Source organism: Daucus carota, chromosome 7 (genome assembly GCF_001625215.2).
Source record: "Daucus carota subsp. sativus chromosome 7, DH1 v3.0, whole genome shotgun sequence".
Taxonomy (NCBI): Eukaryota; Viridiplantae; Streptophyta; class Magnoliopsida; order Apiales; family Apiaceae; genus Daucus; species Daucus carota.
In genome coordinates this window covers 26,741,827-26,760,917 of record NC_030387.2, presented here as the reverse complement: position 1 = coordinate 26,760,917, position 19,091 = coordinate 26,741,827, and the positions used below count along the sequence as shown (strand labels likewise).

The following is a 19,091-nucleotide window of genomic DNA, read 5'->3' as shown; positions in this document are numbered from 1 at the left end:
AAACATATTTTTTCAATTTCAATGACCGTCATTATAATAAGAAAAAAGATTGAACATTGTTTTCATTTTATTTAAATTTTATAGAATTTGACTCCAAAATAACTATTTTTCTTCATATCACTCTCAACTTGAAATTCTTTATTCCCTACGATAAAACATGAAAGCATATAAAATAAATTTCCAAATCAGTGCAAAATATAATTAAATATGAGAATGAAATCATATTCTATCAATTCAGCTCGGTTTGTTATCGAGCTTGAACAACAAATTTTATTCATTAAAAAACTCTAGTCAAGTATTATTAGTGTTCGATTCGTAATCGACTCGAACTCGACTCGTTAAGCTCAAGGTTACAATATCTAACGTTAAATTTTTTTTTTTTGGGGTTTTAATGTTTTTTATGGGTTTGGGGATAAACGCTAAATCGTGTGGCGTGTAAAAAAATTACTAAATCGCCTTGCATTTTAAGAAAATACAAACACGATGTAACACTACAAAGTGATATTTGAGATCATATTTCCCGGAAGTGATATATGAGACATTATTGCTTGCAATGTGGTAAAGAGGATCAACACCAATCATGCTTATTATAATATTTTATAATTTTATATAAAATACATTGTCAATGCATTTAGCAATCATATTTTTCTCAACATTTTTGTTTGTCTTAAAATATTCACATGCATATAATATAGATGCATTATACATTAATGGGTCCTGTTCTCTGACATGTGGTTGTCAGGGAACGTTTATTTGACACATGGTGCCACAGCCGTTGGATCGATGATCCAACGGCTGTGGTGAAAGAAAATATTTTTTAGTATCCGCGGTTTTTAAGCGCGGACACTGTGTCTATCCGCGTTTTTTTACGCGGACAACCATTGGCGTGGTTAGTGGATCCTTTTCAACTTCGAGTGATCGAACAACCATTGGCGTGGTTAGTGGATGAGCTTTGTCCATGTATAACCGATCAAGGACCTTTTCAGTGTAGTTTGATTGATGAACATATATTCGTGAAGATAAGAGCTCCACCTGTATACCTAAACAAAATCTTGTCTTTCGAAGATCTTTCATTTCAAAACTCATTTATCAAATGGTTAATAGCATTAGTAATATCTTCAAAAGTACCAACAATATTCAAATCATCCACATATACAACAATAATAACAAAAATAGTTGGTGAACGTTGAATAAAAATGCAAGGACATACCTCGTTATTAACATATTCATCATTTCAATAATTATTTACTAAGCCTGTTTTACCACATACGACCAAATTGTTTCAAACCATACAATGATCGTTGGGATATAACATAATATAAATGTCGAGGTTTAGTGTCCTCTATCTCTAATCCCTCAGGGATTTTTATAAAAATATCACTATCAAGTGATCCATAAAAGTATGTTATCACAACGTCCATCAGACGTGTTTCCAAAGCCATACTCATTTGAAAATGAAAAGTAACTCAATCCATTACAGGAGAGTATATTTCCTGGTGATTAAAATTATACCCATCAAGAAACAAAAGTAACTCTATCCTTTATAGGAGAGTATGTTTCCTAATAATCAAATCCAGGTTTCTGAGAGAATCCTTGGGCTATCAGCCAAGCTTTATATCTCACAATTTAATTTCTCTCATTTCATTTTCGTACAAATACTCATCTATTCCCAACAGGGACTCCACCAGCTGGTGTTTAAACTATAGGCCCATATACATTTCCCTTGCGCAAGGATTGCAATTCTTCCTGGATTGCAATTTTTCATTTTGGCCAATCATATCATTGTCGACACTCTTCCACACTTTGTGGTTCAGGATCGGAGTTCATAATACATATCATCAATCTCAATGCTCCCACGATCCAATCATCTCATTGTCGACACTTCTCCACACTTTGTGGTTTAGGATCGGAGTTTATAATAATATCACATATCACAAAAAAACATACACATCAATAATCTTAGTACTCTCACGATCCAATAGTTTCCCTTTATGTACATAACTCATTGAGATCTCATAACTTTCAGGTACCTTTGCTTCTATGAAAGCATTTGCCACTTCTGGGGCATTTGCCACTTCTGGGGCATGTGCCACTTCTGGGGCAATTTTCTCTTCATGAGGATTTTTTACAGCCACTTCAGGGGCTTGAACCTCTTCAGGAGGCAATACCACTTCTTGGCAAGTCTAATTAATTTCCGTTGCTTAATACAATAACCTCTACAAGAGGTAATACCGCTTTTAGGGTATATATCAAAAAGCTTGCCGCTTCTGGGGCAAGTACAATCAATTTGTAATTTCACAGTACAATATCATATGTACGAATAGATTTCCCACGCTTCCAGCGTGCTTATTATACTCTAACCAATTCTTCAAGAATTGCTTTATAAATCAGGATTTCAATCCTTACTAGAGCATCAATAGCATGTATGTGCGATAATATTTCTAAAAATCACTAAAAGAATTCGGCATTTGATTATCAATATTTTGCATATGAATACCGCTTTGAAGTTTTGATCCATATTATTAGTACGTAGATCAATAAAATTCAAAACTGATGCATTCAATGATATCACATAATTTATGCAAAATATTTTCTCCCCCTGATTTAGGGAATATTGATTCACTAAAATGACAATCAGCATACCGAGCAGTAAAAATATCATTAGTTAATGGTTCTAGATACCTTATATTAAACGGAGAATCAAAACCAACATATATACTAATTGTGCCCTCAGTGTAGTTCTTTGTGACAATGCAATAAGGGCACATTTTTCAATTATCAAAAGTCCCCCACTAGTATCTCTAAAATCCTTTTAATAACCAGTTAACCAAAAGATTGTCTATGAAAATCATATGATTCAATTTTATTTTATTAATGAAGTACTATTTGACAAGATACTAAATAATTGTAGGTCACATAGCTCTTTACTCTATTAATTATTTTGGCAAGTAAATTGGTAAAGGCATATATGGGATCATCGAGTTGACGCATCAATTAAAACCATAAAGTACCTAAATGTGCCAGAAGATGGATGAATAGGACCACAAATGTCACCTTGAATTCTTTTTAAGAATTTCAGGGATTCAGTTTGAAGCTTAACCGGGCATGATCAGAAAATCAATTTTCTTAAGAAACATACTGAACAAGAAAGTTCATCTTGGGGTATTACCTTTTAAGTTTTAAAAGGATGTCCTATAGAATCTTCAATAATACGACGCATCATAGATATTCCTAGATGATCAAGCTTTTCGTGCCAAGGGAAAAGTAGTTTTGGGTTTGTGACTTTGGGAATGTTGACACTATAATAACACTTATTCTTGTAACATATAATCCTGAAGAAATTGAGTGAAATTTTTCTGGGACCTTTCTACTGTCAATTGTGTTTGAGGTGATGAGAAGATATTTTTTTTTTCATTATCATTAGTAGTTTCAACGTGAAACCCTATTACAAACAAGTATCCGTAAACCTCAGTAAGTTTCTAGTTGCCTTTCTAGAGTATAGAGCATCTTATATGTGCATGTGCATCTTATTTGGCAGAATAAAACTAGTTTCCCAAGAACCTCTATTATATATGATGTACCCGATACCGTTCAGACATGGAAGTTGGTTTTATTAGTCAACTGTGAAAGTATTTCTAACTTTGTAAAATAGTGTGTGTGGTTGTGCCATCAATAATGCATATATCTTCCATCTCTATACATAGATAAATGAGAAACATCTCTTAAAAACGCACTGAGTATATTAAACAACAACATGAAACAAGCAGATAAAGAAAATAAGTAAAACATAAAGGAAATAAGTAAAGCAAGACAATACATATGAACTCTAGTCGTCTCAACCATAATACAGGTTAGCACCAGTATCTATTTCATTTGAGACCTTATTAATTGGTTCATCAACTAGATTATAATTAGCAAAGCCTGTTTCTACTCTCTTTCCATTATTCCTTTTGGATAACTCATAGAGATCAACAAGATGTTAGGTGTGCGATAGGTTCATTGCCAATGACCTTCAGATCCGCACCAATGACATATGCCTCGGTTCTCTCCTTCTTGGGGTGCCTTTCTTTTGGCCCTTCGCGTTGCCATTTTTAGTGGCCTAAGTTGTAACCATCACGTTGCCACTTCAGGTGGCCAGAATTATATATATTTCAAAACCGACTACGGAAATTTCCACGTCCACGGTTCAGTCCATAACCTCGTCCTCCTCTATGCCCTTTCCCACGTTCATTCTTCAGGAATGATGTGTTATGTACTTCAGGTAACTGGGCAGAGCCTATGGGACGTATCCAATGGTTTTTCAATAGCAACTCATTCTTTTCAGCCACAAGAAGGAAAGATACCAGCGTGCCATATTTTTTAAAACTCCGCTCTCTATATCGTTGTGCTAGAATCATAGTAATTGGGTGAAAAGTCGATAGGGTCTTTTCAATTATTTCAGCATCAATAATATTTTCACCATACAAAATTAATTTTGAGCTTATCTTGTAAAGAGCAGAATTATATTCAGCTACATATTTGAAATCTTGTAACCTCAAATCAACCAGTCAGAATGGGCAGATGGTAAGTGAATAGGTTTCTGGTGATCAAATCTATCCTTGAGATTATTCCAAAGGGTAAGGGGATTTCTGATAGTGAGATATTCAGATTTTAGGCCTTCATGGATATGATGTCTAAGAAAGATAATTGGTTTGGCATTTTGTTAAATAGCGGGGATTATTTTCTAAGTTAATAGTTTCTTTTAGGCTTTTAGCACCAAGGTGTAATATCACATCAAGGAACCAAGACATATAATTATTCTCGGAAACATCCAAGGCAACAAACTCTAATTTTACAAGGTTCGTCATTCTAAATGTAAAACAAATATTTAAAACATGACATATCCATATTTCAAGTTAATACACAAACAATTTAATATCTATACAGTATGATATAACTAAAAAGTTTAACGGCATTGCCGCCATTAACAAATCTAGTAATAGTAAATTTATAAGCAATAACGATAAGAATAATTGTAAAATGAGTAGAGATAGATCATACCTTATTTCTGTGAAAGTAGCAATTTTTAGAGTTGGTTAGATTGTACCTGTTTATGATGTACCTTGTTTGGCTTATCTCAGTTTGACAGAGTCCTTCTTTGACTTATCTCAGTTTGGCAGAGTCTCGTGCTGATAACGTGTTATAAATCTTGTAATATATACTATTAAACTACACAACGATAGAAAAGGAAACTATCGTAGAAAGTATAAAGAGAATAGGAGATGGAGAGAGAAAGTAGTTGTATTTCAGAATATTTCATAATCGAATTCATTTCAGCTCAACCAGCTATTTATAGAGGTTGGTTGATGAATCTTCTTAAGTAAGCTTTACAATACTTCTAGGTTAAGTATTACAAATCTTCTCGAGTAAGTATCGCAAGTCTTCCTCAAGAAGCTATGCGAGTCTTTCTTAGTAAGTTTTGCCAGACTTCCTTAATAAGCTTGGTGAGTCTTCCTTAGTAAGTTTCGTCATACTTGATAAGCTTTGCGAGTACTAAACTTTTGACAATCACTTAATATATTATTTTATAACATAATTAAAATTTTAGATGTGTTAATCCAATACGATCCTAATTGGTTGTAACGAAAAGGAAACAAACGGCATAATTTTTTAATTATCCGATGGCATAAATGTTTCCTACAGTTTAATTATTTATATTACTGTACATACTAAATTAATGTAATAGTTATTATGAATAAAACATAAACATAAAAAACAAGAAAAGAACAAACTAGAACTAATTGATGATCGATCATCATCATCAAGCTCTCCGCCTCAGAAACACACACTCCACCAAAAACACACACTAAATCAGTGATCAAAGCCAGTGAGCATGACAGAATTCTTGGAGCTGGAGTCCCAGGACGGAGTACGCATGCCCTGGAACGTAATCCCCGGCACGAAACAAGAATCAGCACAATGCATCATCCCCGTCTCCGCCATCTACACTCCTCTCAAACCCCTCCCCTCTGCGCCACCTCTCCTCCCCTACTCTCCTCTCCGTTGCCGCAACTGCAGATCCGTGCTCAACCCCTTTTCGATTGTTGATTATTCGACCAAGATCTGGATCTGCTCGTTTTGTCTGCATCGCAATCACTTCCCGCCTCATTATCATTCTATTAGTGATGATAATCTCCCGGCCGAGCTGTTTCCGCAGTACACTACGATTGAGTATCAGTCGGGGGAGGCGGGGCAGGCTCCGATGGGGAGTAATGTGTTTTTGTTTGTGATTGATACGTGTGTGATTGAGGAGGAAATTGGGTTTTTGAAGAGTGCGTTGACGAGGGCGGTGGGGATGATTCCCGAGAATTCGCTTGTCGGGTTGATTACGTTTGGGAGTTATGTGAGTGTGCATGAATTGGGGTTTGGGATGATCCCGAAAGTCTATTGTTTTAAGGGGGGGAAGGAAATTAGTAAAGATCAGGTTTTGGAGCAGATGGGGTTTTTTGCTAAGAAGCCGAAGCCTACGGGGGTTATTGCGGGGGTTAGGGACGGGCTCTCGCAGGAGAGTATTGCGAGGTTCTTGTTGCGTGCGTCGGATTGTGAATTTTCTCTCAACGCGGTATTTTGCTGTTCTTTGGAAAGTGGAATTGTTGTTAGTGTTGTTTGGCTTTAACTGTCATGGTTATTGTAGCATGGTATTAAACATTGTCAGTCGTGATATTATACCTTCAATTTGCAGTGCTAGAACCTTGCTTCTGTTTTTGCTATATTATTTGATGGGAACTAGAGGACTTGCATCTGAGTGTCAGATTACGCCGAATTTGGTTCATATTGTCGTGATAAGTATGTTATGTAATTTACAACATGGCCACTTGTTTTAAAGCTAAGGTTTGTAGTATAATGAATGGATCATTGTTATTATTATACACAAAAATTGCGATTTTAAACTGTGTTTATTTCGTACCTTTAAGATGCTTATGCTGGGAATTTGGCACTCGATTCTCTAGTATTGTTTTTGAAGCTAGTCCTTTTTAGCATGGTGTTGAATGTGGTCTACTTAATATCTTATATTTGATTTGTAATGTTTAAACTATATGGGGTTTATAATATTATGATGGGAATTAGATTAGCCTGCACATTCACTAAATTTGTCAAGCTTTTTATAATAAGATTCTCCTTTGAGTTAAAGTTGCGTCACCATGTTCACTATACTCATATTTGTGTCCAAGGTGTTAGAGGAGCTTCAAAAAGATCCCTGGCCCGTGCCAGCAGATCAACGCGCAGCTAGGTGCACTGGGACTGCGTTGAGTATTGCTGCTCATCTACTGGGAGTGTGTGTTCCAGGCACTGGGGCTAGAATCATGGCATTTTTGGGTGGACCAACAACAGAAGGACCAGGCACTGTAAGTCTAATATCTACTGGCTGTTTATGTAGAACAATACTCAACTGTTGGCAAAGTCAGCTTATCACTTTATAATTTCCAGTCAAATCTTCTGCAACATATGTGAAGGAATGTAATTCTTTTCTTAGAAGTTCAACACATTATTATTTTTTGCTAACATAACATAACATATTATTTGGTAAGTATACTTTAACATGAATTACGCAATAATCTGGATTATCATAGGATTTAATACTTTTGTGCAACTGGAGTTGTGGTACTCTGTTTTAAGCTATCTCCGTGTGCAACATATGATGACCCTTTACTATTGTTACCAAACCTCATTGACTAGACCAACCTATGATGGATGTAATCACCTCTTTGGACTTATATGTGATTACCACACAATGGTAGTAAAGGTCAAGGACCTTGAATCATTGGGTAATCAGTTTCAGACTTTCAGTTAGATACTTAGATTTTTGGATCTTAACCCTTCATTTTAAGATTAATTTTTGATTTAGCAAGGGAACAAAAATTTCTGAGCTACTTGTATATTATAGTATAGAGATTTAGAAAATGAAGCTAAAAAGCTAACATATGAGAAGCTAAAGAAAAATATTGATATATCTCAGGTGATATAAACAATCTGCTTACGTCCACTATTAAGCTCTTTTGGTGTTTAACACATGAGGTCGTTATATTAGATTATTTTGTTGTATGCCTGAGTTCATTTATCTAGGATGCTTTTCCTATTAGCTCCCCTAAACGTAGTCAAATTAAATTCTTGACAGAAACTCAATCTTTGGGCATTTGAAAGACTTGGTTTCTCATTTACATTTTCAGCTGAAAATAATATGTCACACTTTAAAATGTGAAGGATGTTGGAATTTATAACAAAAGAATGTATATAAGGTTAGTAGTCAGCTCTCACTTATCAGTAATTTGTATCTATATAACAATTATAGTCAACTTTAAGCCTTTACAGAACTACAAAATGGGGAAGGTAAGAAAAAGAATAAACTTACTCATGCTGAACTGATGTGCTAGTTGAGTCACATATTGCTTGGTTACTAAATGTTCAATTTTCAATGTTTTGACTGAGTCCTTGTTTTTTGTATCTGCAGATAGTTTCAAGGAGTTTATCTGAACCTATACGTTCTCACAAGGACCTTGATAAAGATTCTGCTCCTTATTATCATAAAGCGGTGAAGTTCTATGAAGGACTTTCAAAGCAGCTCATACATCAAGGGCATGTCCTTGATGTATTTGCTTGTGCTCTTGACCAGGTAATGTCATAGCCAGTAAAGCTCAGTGCTATGTAAGAATATTTATCAAGAGAAGAAACTTATTCGCATGTTCACTACTTTTTTAGGTCGGGGTTGCTGAACTTAAAGTAGCTGTTGAAAAGTCTGGTGGGTTAGTTGTGCTTGCAGAAAGCTTTGGCCATGCTGTATTTAAGGACTCTTTGAAACATGTTTTTCAATCTGGAGACCTGGATCTAGGTCTTGCGTCGAAGTAAGCTTTCAGATAAAATAGTTGTCTTTGTTGCCTAGCAAGTGGCTAGATCATTGTCTATATATGTTTAACTTTTGTGGATTAAACATACTAATGGTAGCTCTCCTTTTTGCCGTTTTCATAAAGTCTGTAGAATACTTCATTTGTTGTCCATCTTTAACCTATACAGTATTTTACAAGAAATTGACTCATCTCATGGATTGGAATGCTTACAATAATTTTATTAATCAATTGATACTCATGAGATGATGAGTATAGACTATGTAGATAAAACTGCAACAATGGTACTTTTTTTTTTTTGAGAGGCATTATACTAAACGAGTAACTGTAATGTACTTTGAGAATGAATTTACCGAACTATCAAGATTTAAAGTGGAACATTTATTTTGGAAGAGGGACTATATCTACACTGAGGTATCATTATTCATGACTGAATGCCTCTTGAATCCCTGTCCTTTTAGGCGATGATTGAGAATTGTACTGTTTTTCTTAACTCCTTGTTCGGAATTACCTTTTTGTTTGCCTCCAAACTCCAATCTTATGTAAACTTATTGGCCAGAAATTGTTTGTTTGTATGATTGTCAGTCGAAAAAGCCTCTTGTTTATGCTAGTCATGCCGTAAAAACCTCGCTTACGTAATGTCCTGTGCATAGTAGGTCATGTTTATACAAAAATCTGCTTATGATTAGTAGCAAACCTAGTTGGATGCCAACATTAATCTGCATACTCTATAACTCAAAAACAAAAATTACCATGCAATAAAATGTTTAGGCTAGTATTCCTGGAAATTCAACTGTATGTAATTAGAATGGCGCAAACCTCTTTGGCATTTTGAACTGCAATATTTGCTTTACCCTGATGCTCTATCTGATGTTTACTGACTTTAAAACATTGCAGCGGAATTTTTGAGGTGAACTGCTCTAAGGATATCAAAGTTCAAGGCATTATTGGCCCCTGTGCATCACTTGAGAAGGTCAGTTGACGCAAAGCAAAATATTTCTTAAAAAGAAATTATTGAAAGATAATTAAGTTTTGTGGAAGGTGAGATCAAAGTTTGATGTCAAAAGATTTAAGAGAATTTGTAAAAAGCATGGAGATCTCCTCCAAAGGATAAGCCTCAAGGACTTTGGGAAATTAATATGCTTTTAAAGGCAATACAAGTGGATTATTCGAATGATGAACTCAATCTGATCCTACATGAACTAATACAGTTTCCTGAGCAATATTTTGATTTTATGTGCTTGTCTTTTCTTTTTCGTCCTGTTCAACTTAAGCAAAGTCCATCTATGTTTATCGCTACCTTATGTTATCCTGGAGTTTTGTATGTTTGGGACATCATGATGCAGGCAAGTGGGGAAACAGCCCAAAGAATTAATATGGGTTAAGCATCATACCCTTTGAAAGTCTGATTACTTAAAATACTCCAGAATAGGTTGAGCTATCTATTATTATTGATAATAACATTTGTATTAACTCCCTCCGTCCCTTCCATTTGTTAACAGTTTTTTTTTCATTGCTTGACAGCATTTTATGACGTGCATAAAATATAGTTCCATAACCTATTGTTGAAATTTTCTTTTTTCTGAATAAAAGTTTGAACATTAAATTTTTGTCCAGAAGGTAAAAAGATTAAAATAATTAATGAAACAATACTATATAGGAGCCTTGAAATGCGTACCGAATGCTATATCCCAGGTTTTAGCAACCTGAAGGGACTATTTTAAGAATCAATATATAGTGTTTTGTGATGTTCTCTAGCAAGAGGATTTCTGCCCTAACATCAATTGTTCCTGCTCTCCCCATCACACCACATTTACTACCTCAGCTTTCACAATTCCTTGCAGATTTTTCTTTTGTTATATATTCTAACCTCCTACTTGTTAATCTCTTGGCATTTACTTCCTCGCTGCTTAATCTATTATAATCCATGTAAACTATCCTAAATATTTCATCGTCCGCTCATTCATAAAATCCTTATGTTCACAAAATTTTAAATATTTCTCGCTCCCTTTGCCTCTGTAATGTTTTGCTCAGTATTTTGTAATTACAAGTTTATTTGATACATGCCAAAATTGAAAAGCAAGAATCATCTAGGAATAATAAGGAAAACAATATGAAGATATACCTCATCAGTAAGTAAAGATAATTTAAGACAACCTTATCTGATGAGTAAGTAAAAAAAAACAAATCATACAAAAATCCTTTATTATTCCTAAATAATTTACACAAATTCACGGGTCAATGTAAGTTGATATTAACTATAATATACATTAAATATATTTATAAAATGTGGTGAGAAAAATAATGTGGAAGCAGGAAAAATAAACATACTTTCTGTACTTTGTCTATTAATTTCCCTATAATAATCCCAATGCATCTTAAGGACCCATGCTGTATGTTGGATCCGGTATGATGTTTATTACTTTTCTGTGCAGAAAGGTCCTCTATGCTCCGAAACAGTTATCGGTCAGGGGAATACTACGGCATGGAAGATGTGTGGCCTTGATAAGTCCACTTCTTTGTGTTTAATGTTTGAGATTGTGAAGAAGGAAAGCCCAGATGCTATTACTCAGTCAGCGAACAACCAATTTTATTTTCAATTTTTGACTTAGTAAGAGTTCTTAAGCTTATGTTGGTAATTTTTTTTTTTTATATAAATCAGCTGACTTGCAGATCTCATACATTTAACAAATATATCCCTCAGTTATCAACATAGTAGTGGACAAATGAGACTTCGTGCTACCACTCTTTCCAGAAGATGGGTTGCTGGACCTGGAAGCATACAGGCAAGCTTGTCTACACTGTTTAAAGTTTATAGTATATATACATATGTAGTCATGTTATTACAGATAAATAAATACAGTATGTGCCTTTTTCTTTAATGTGTGTTGATGACACACACTGGGATGAGTTCCTTTGACGTGAACATCTTTACTCTTTGTTGCTTCTTGGCATTACTGTTTTTTCTGTATGTCACACGCATGCAGGCATAACACGTGTGTGTGTGTGTATATATATATATATATGTAATTAATATACTGAAACAACAGTTTCCCCCTTTTCTTTCAGTTAATCCCTCAAAATTCAAATTCAGGCTGCTTGCACACTCTCTCATTTAAATTTAATAAAATAAATTGAATAGGTTTGTGCAGATATTATTAACTTCTATTTTCTCTAATATGGAACTAAAATGGGTGATGCTCAATGCCAACTTGTATGTTCTTAGGTAATAATTGTTACCTGGTTTGTGCAATTAATAATTTATGGATCTGCCAATATCTATTTTTAAATAGAGTACTCCCATGACTCCCTAGTTACAACTTGGTTTTTATTTGTGAGTCCTACTGTTTCAAGTTACTAATTGAATTTTCATAGTCTTTAGTGACAAAATGTAGATTGATTTGTATATTGTAGGATCTGATTGCTGGATTTGACCAAGAAGCAGCTGCTGTAGTCACTGCACGCCAAGTTTCTTTTAAAATGGAAACTGAGGTAGGAGAAACTTTTTATTGAACATCTCTTTGTGCTATGTGAATTTATGCGAAAGCTCATCATGTTCTGATATTTTGAAAAAAAAGTATAACCTTAACCCTATTTATTGCTGGTGTTTGATACTTTGCTGCTTCAGTCCTTGACCCTATTTCTTCAATATAGTCAAAATTAAGTTATCCAGTTTCATTCTTTATCACAAGTCCTATTTTTTCATTAGGTTCAACAGATAATAAATGCTATAATGTTTCACATACATCTGAAAATGAAGATTAGAAATGCTAGGATAAGCTGTCATTCCCCTGCCACCCCTATTGCCGACTATATGATAAGAAACCTATTTTTAAGCAGCACCACAAACATTTTGTATGTTCTAGACCATTTAAAGCATAGAGACGTAAAACTTGCGAATTGCTAATTTCTTGCTCTCTTCACTAACTTGTCTGTTTTGTAAGAAATGTCCTTGATTCACCATATATCATTTTTGTTTGTCCAATCATATCACTTCCCTGAGTCATGAGTCATATAAATAGAACTCCATTAATGCAGTACCAAAACAGATACCATCTACGAGACTACCATTTATAGGACTTGAGATCATGATCGATAAAGATATGACGTTTCGACCAACCTATTGTGGAGTTCCTATGTTACATATCTTTGAGAGATTGAAGAGAAAATTACTACCATAACAAAATCCAAGTTGGTGAATTAAGGTCGAATTTTTTCATATGAGTAAGCAACAAAGAACAAACAATTGCCAACTTTTTGAAGTTCAAAGAATTAACATTTAGTGATATAGATAGGCAAAATTTTGGACAAATGGCATATAAACTTGTGAGCCATATATTTCTTGCGCCATTTTAAATTCTTACGATCTTATTTTGTTTAACTTTATGAAAATAACATCGAGTATATGCATGCAAATGACGTTGCTTACTTCTTTTTTTTTCTCTTTTAATAATTTTACTCGCTCTGCTTTCAGTCTAGCTAGCTTGATCTTGCCTCTGTTTTTATGTGAAACAGCCTCCGATTGTTGAATTTTGTTTTATTATTTGTTATATTTTTTTAGATCTAATATGATATATGGTCCTCCTATTTAAAAGTGGATTACATACTTTTTCAAGTTGTCTATATTCCATATCCAGGTGATATCAAAGTTGGCGTCTCTTTAAATGATTTTATTTAATACAATTATTTATAGTTTAATGTATAAAGTATTATTAGTGACAAACGTTGCTGGACAATTATTTATAGTTTAATGTATAAAGTATTATTAGTGACAAACGTTGCTGGCGTGAATTTTTTACAAGTTTCAGTAGTACAAATTTTATGACTTGAGACAAGTTGACTTTTGGAAATAGAAATGCTAGTATATCTTCTAGATACTTCTATACTATATATCTTGCACTTGTTTCTGTATTGTTCTGTTGACGATGCATTGAGACATTTGACATGAGTACTTAATTGTTAGATATGTTTTAAACTTTGAGATTAAAATCTGTTTGAATAGGCTGCCGTAACATTTGTCTCTTTGTGTACGCCATGCATAAGTCTATCTGTATCTTTAAACGACAAACATCGATTTATACTTGTGTGTTGTATAAAGTTTTTTTTTCAAGAAGCAGACTTCTGAAAAAGTGTCTTAACAATTTTGGTATGGCATTTCTTTTTATTTTGTAATACTTGTACATCTTAATAATAACCAGGTGTTACTATTGATGTGCAGGCTGAGTTTGATCCTATAAGATGGCTGGATAAATCGTTAATACACATGTGTTCTAGGTTTGGGGATTACCAAAAGGATAGTCCTTCTTCTTTTAGCTTATCAACAAGATTTTCGATAGTTCCGCAGTTCATTTTCCATTTACGTCGTTCCCAGTTTGTTCAGGTATAATTTAATTTACATGTAACATCTTTTATTTTCCTGTAGTATCAAGCCTAGCCAACGATAAAAACAATTAAATACTTTCATACTATATCCAGGTCTTCAACAACAGCCCAGATGAGACAGCATATTTTAGAATGATCTTGAACAGGGAAAATGTTGCGAACTCAGTTGTGATGATTCAACCTTCACTAATCTCCTACTCTTTCCAAAGTGCTCCAGAAGCAGCACTTCTAGACGTGGCTTCAATTTCCGCCGAAAGGATTCTTCTATTAGATTCTTATTTTACAGTTGTAGTATTCCATGGTTCTACTATTGCTCAGTGGAGAAAAGCTGGCTATCATACCCAGCCAGAACATGAGGTAATAAATATTGACTAATACACATACTTTTGACCGATTTTCTTAGCATATGAGTTTTGTGTATAGTGAAGGTGCCGCATAGCTGATAAGATGCTAAAATTGGGGAAGGCATTCACTACACCCTGGATTTAGTGGTTAGGTGTAGGTAGAGCTGTAAACGAACCGAACTCGGACGAACTCTTATCGAACTCGAACAAAATCTTAACGAACCGAACAATGTTCGATAATTTTATCGAACAAAATTTCATGTCCGAACTCGGTTCGGTAACGAACCGAACACGAACAGTTCGCGAACATGTCGAACCAAACCTAACACGAACAGTTCGCGAACAATGTATATTTTTAAATATTATCGAACAAAATTTCATGTCCGAACTCGGTTCGGTAACGAACCGAACCGAACACGAACAGTTCGCGAACATGTCGAACCAAACCTAACACGAACAGTTCGCGAACAATGTATATTTTTAAATAATATTTAGGTTATTATATATTATATTTAAATATAATATTATAAATATTTTTATTTATTGTCGAACGAACACGAACTTCTCGAACTTGAACCGAACACGAGCTTAACGAACCGAATACGAACCGAGCACCCTAAAAGTTCGGTTCGGTTCGTTAAGCTTATCGGACAGAAAATGTTGTTCGAACTCGTGTTCGGTAAGCTTACCGGACGAGCTTACCGAACTCGAACACGAACACGAACCGAACCGAGCGAACTTACCAAACAGTTCGGTTCGTTTACAGCTTTAGGTGTAGGTGAGGGGTTTAGGTTCTGGGTATCCTTTTTTTTCTTTTAATGTCTTCTAATATTTTTTATTCTTTTCTTACCTCTCGTTTTCTTTTGAACTCACAAATATTTATTCAGATTTTATATAAATTAAATTACAAAATTTTGTTTCTGGTTTCACGAATAATATTCTTTTTATAAATATTTTGATCTACATTTGGTCATTACAAAATAAATCCTTCAATTTTTTTTTTTTTTGCTTTTTTGTCAGGGTGCTTTTATTTTTTTCTATACTCGCAAATATTTCTTACTATATATATGTATGTGTGTGTGTGACCTTTTAGACAGCGAATCAGCGATATAGCCATACAGGTGAATAATTGTATTTTATGATTGTGTACCAGGAGCAAAATAATAAGATTCTGTCTGTGTAAAGCATTGATGCGCCTGTTGGACACCTAGTATCAAGGCAGTTAGTTAGAGCCTTTGCTTGCCTTCAAGCCTTGACCATTTTGGTTCTGTGAGAGTGGCTTACAAGCAATAATAATCTAGAATAATGTGAAATATAGTTCTATTTTTCCTCAGTTCAAGCCGTGCATTGTATATGGTATGGTAGTAGATTGAGAGTATATTTAGACAAGGGTAAAAATGAGTGCAACAAGGATGAAGAAAAGTGACATAATTGTTAATGCTGGAAACTCTACCACTTAAGTTTTTCAGTCTTCAAGTAAATTGTGCAATTCTGTGATAGTAAATTTAATTAGTTTATGTAGCAGGTATAGAACGAGGAACAGGGATAGATTCCGTGGATCAGATAGGAAATTCCTGTGGAGTCTAGGTGAGGATGAAAAAATATGAGCGTGAGAGAATCACTAAATAAGTAATCTCATATTTTCATCTCAAATCAAGCTTAAACAGTACAGTAGTGTCTGAGACCCGTCCTCACCTTTTGAATTACATAGAATTGTACACTAGTCAGCACGAACCACATGACCGCAAATGCTGTGGAAAAAAACTTCTATCCGATTCCCACTTCCGCGGTCCACTCTGTTCTGGGTAGTTAATTGACGTGCCAAAGCTTTCCTAAACTTTTATCAGGTGTTTGTCCTTGCCCCTGGTTATTTAAGAGAAACTTTCAATTTTTGTAAGAGGCCCCGTCATTCAAAAATCCGAGTCACTAATTTTAAATTTCACAGGAGTCGTTCTTCTTTGACCTACTTAATGTCTAAAACTGTGCATTTATACTGCGTTGTGTATTTGTACACCTTGTACTGTTCAGGGCTTCATTTTGTATACAATATTTGTATGCTATACTCTTTGCTAACTTCGGCTGATTCCTTTACAATATGAGTTTAGTCTGGAGGTAAATGTAATCATTAATTTTGTTAATATCCAGCATGGTACCTACAGGCTAATTATGTCACACAAATCATGGCTGTGCATGCTACTAGCTTAACTATAATTTTTAAATATTAGCTAGTACTAGTGTATAATTCCAGATTGAGGACCACAAAATATTCATTCTCCACGTCATATTAACTCCATTGTTGGTCTTGGGTTGATATGACAAAGGCTACTTGCCCATGCAATCCAGATTAGCATTTAGTGTCCATTTTAGTTCCATTTTTCTCAACTTTGTTTCATCCAACTATTTATTACTACAATTGCAAGTAAATTTTTTGAAAAGGTTGTAAATAACTATTTATTACGAAGTCGGGATATTTTCAACCCTTGATATTTGGTTTTAAAGTTCTCTCAATGATACCAAGTGTATTAAGTTTTATCGACCTAGAAATCACTCGCAAATCTACTTGCCTTGCAGGCATTCGCCCAGTTGCTGCGAGCTCCTACAGATGATGCTGCTGCGATAGTAAAAGAAAGATTTCCAGTACCGCGTTTAGTTGTTTGTGATCAGCATGGCTCTCAGGTCAGTAATATATCCACTCTAGGAAATAAAGAGTTGACTAAATGAAAATGATGTCAATGTAGAAGGCTGCATATTTTTTCTGTTTTTCTTTATTCCCTTTATTGTGTCATGGAAGTAATTATAACTGAATTACTTTGCATGGAGTGGATACATGATTTGTCAGTTTTGTACTTCATCAGTAATTTAGTAGTGTTAAATTTATCTTTAAAAAACTTTAGAAAATCCTATGGAGCGTGTTTAATAGTCTGCTGCTTTAGTGCTTTCCAATTCTTGTAATTTTTGTAAACTACATGTTTATAAACTAAAACTTACATCTGTCTATATGAGTGGGCCAATCACTAAGGCTGTGATTGTTTCATATTGAAATCAGACTATTGACACGTTAACTCTATATATGTGTTATATGCGGTCCATCAGTTATCTCATGGAAGTAATTCCACTCACTTATTTGTTCATTTCTTAGAAATTAATAATGCATAAGCCAGTGAGACTATGACTCCCTGAAATATTAGCATAAAATTGTCATGAAAGAGTCCATGTATAATTTTAAAGGATTAAGTATGGCAAAATGAGTGCCAATTTTAAAAACCTTCAAAGGCTTACAATCTTTGCAGATAAAATTCTGTAATAGTCATTTTGGATATGGATATTACTGAATTGCGAAGATTCCACTAAAGCATTATCTCTTTATAAATGTTCCCTTTTATACTGGTCTCTTTTTCCTTGCGCTTTCATGTGTGACTTCTTCATTCTTATTAACGTAACCCTTTGGCATGTCTGAGATGCAGACATCTGAAATAAGAACTATAATATACATAAAATGCTCTGATTCAAGGACTTATACAATTTTTATGTGAAATTGTTCAGGCTCGTTTTCTATTAGCAAAATTAAATCCTTCTGCGACATACAACTCTGATGGCCCTCCTGTTCATGGAGGAGATGTCATCTTCACTGATGATGTCAGCTTTGAGGTATTTTTGGACCATCTTCAGCGGTTGGCAGTTCAATAGGTTTTGTCCTAAACAATTATTAGAGGTTAGCAGTAAATTAGAATACAAAAAGACCTCCAATTTTGTAATATCTACTCTTTAAAAATTCGTGTACAGTAATTTGATGCACATGACTCCACTTAATGTTGTTTAGTTTTTCACATAATCATGTAATGCTTATTTAAAAGCTTAATAATACAATTGATTGCATAAGTGGTAAATTACGTAATATGGAGTTCAATTTTCTCGAACATATCTTTTGCAGTTTTGTATATGCCCTTTATTTTCGTCCATCTCTGTCCACTGTTCCACTTCTCTTTTTGTCAGTCGGTATTATAATATAATTTCGGAAAAGCTGTGAACATGTACAGGGTGCCTGTTCAGGGGATTTGGCAGACATTAAAAATTCCAGTCCGCTAATAGTCTCAGACATGATGCAGGCGAACTTGACATAATATTTTTCCTTCACTTTTCTTTGTTATGTTATGTTAGGTTATAAATTGTTTCTGCTATAAGTAACTTCATCTTTCTGGTGTCCTGTTATCGTGTAGGGTATAACTAAGTATAAACATTAGACGGTATCAAGATAAATCAGAACATATAGGGATACTTCTACTTAGAGCCCCGCCAGTTGGGCGGTTTGGCTCGGCACGGCCGGTCAAACCTGGACCTAACCGGCCTGAGCTCAACCCGGCATGGGACATAGCTACACACAATCTGGTTACAGGTTTAACTTTTGGGGTGGTATGGCCCGACAAGGCCCACCATGTCGAACTGGCATGGCACGACCCACCCCAGCATGCCGAACCGGCACAAGGCG

General features: G+C 34.7%; 1 protein-coding gene across 1 annotated transcript; it reads left to right on the top strand.

Moving 5' to 3' along the window:
• The first annotated feature begins 5,755 nt into the window (after nt 1-5,755).
• On the top strand, nt 5,756-18,524 carry LOC108196296 (protein transport protein SEC23 C-like). The gene is made up of 12 exons (XM_064081094.1): nt 5,756-6,601; nt 7,212-7,385; nt 8,489-8,650; nt 8,737-8,879; nt 9,777-9,852; nt 11,315-11,490; nt 11,584-11,665; nt 12,294-12,371; nt 14,098-14,259; nt 14,355-14,618; nt 17,177-17,281; nt 18,149-18,524. The coding sequence occupies exons 1-12, from the start codon at nt 5,873-5,875 to the stop codon at nt 18,290-18,292; spliced, it is 2,295 nt and encodes a 764-aa protein (XP_063937164.1). The 5' UTR covers nt 5,756-5,872; the 3' UTR covers nt 18,293-18,524.
• Nucleotides 18,525-19,091: the final 567 nt, after the last annotated feature.

Excerpts from the sequence above, each read along its gene's own strand:
- LOC108196296 (XM_064081094.1), top strand. The coding sequence starts at position 5,873 with ATGACAGAATTCTTGGAGCTGGAGTCCCAGGACGGAGTACGCATGCCC. Across the intron at positions 6,602-7,211 it reads GTGAATTTTCTCTCAACGCG|GTGTTAGAGGAGCTTCAAAA; the intron begins GTATTTTGCTGT and ends TTTGTGTCCAAG. Across the intron at positions 11,666-12,293 it reads CTGGACCTGGAAGCATACAG|GATCTGATTGCTGGATTTGA; the intron begins GCAAGCTTGTCT and ends TGTATATTGTAG.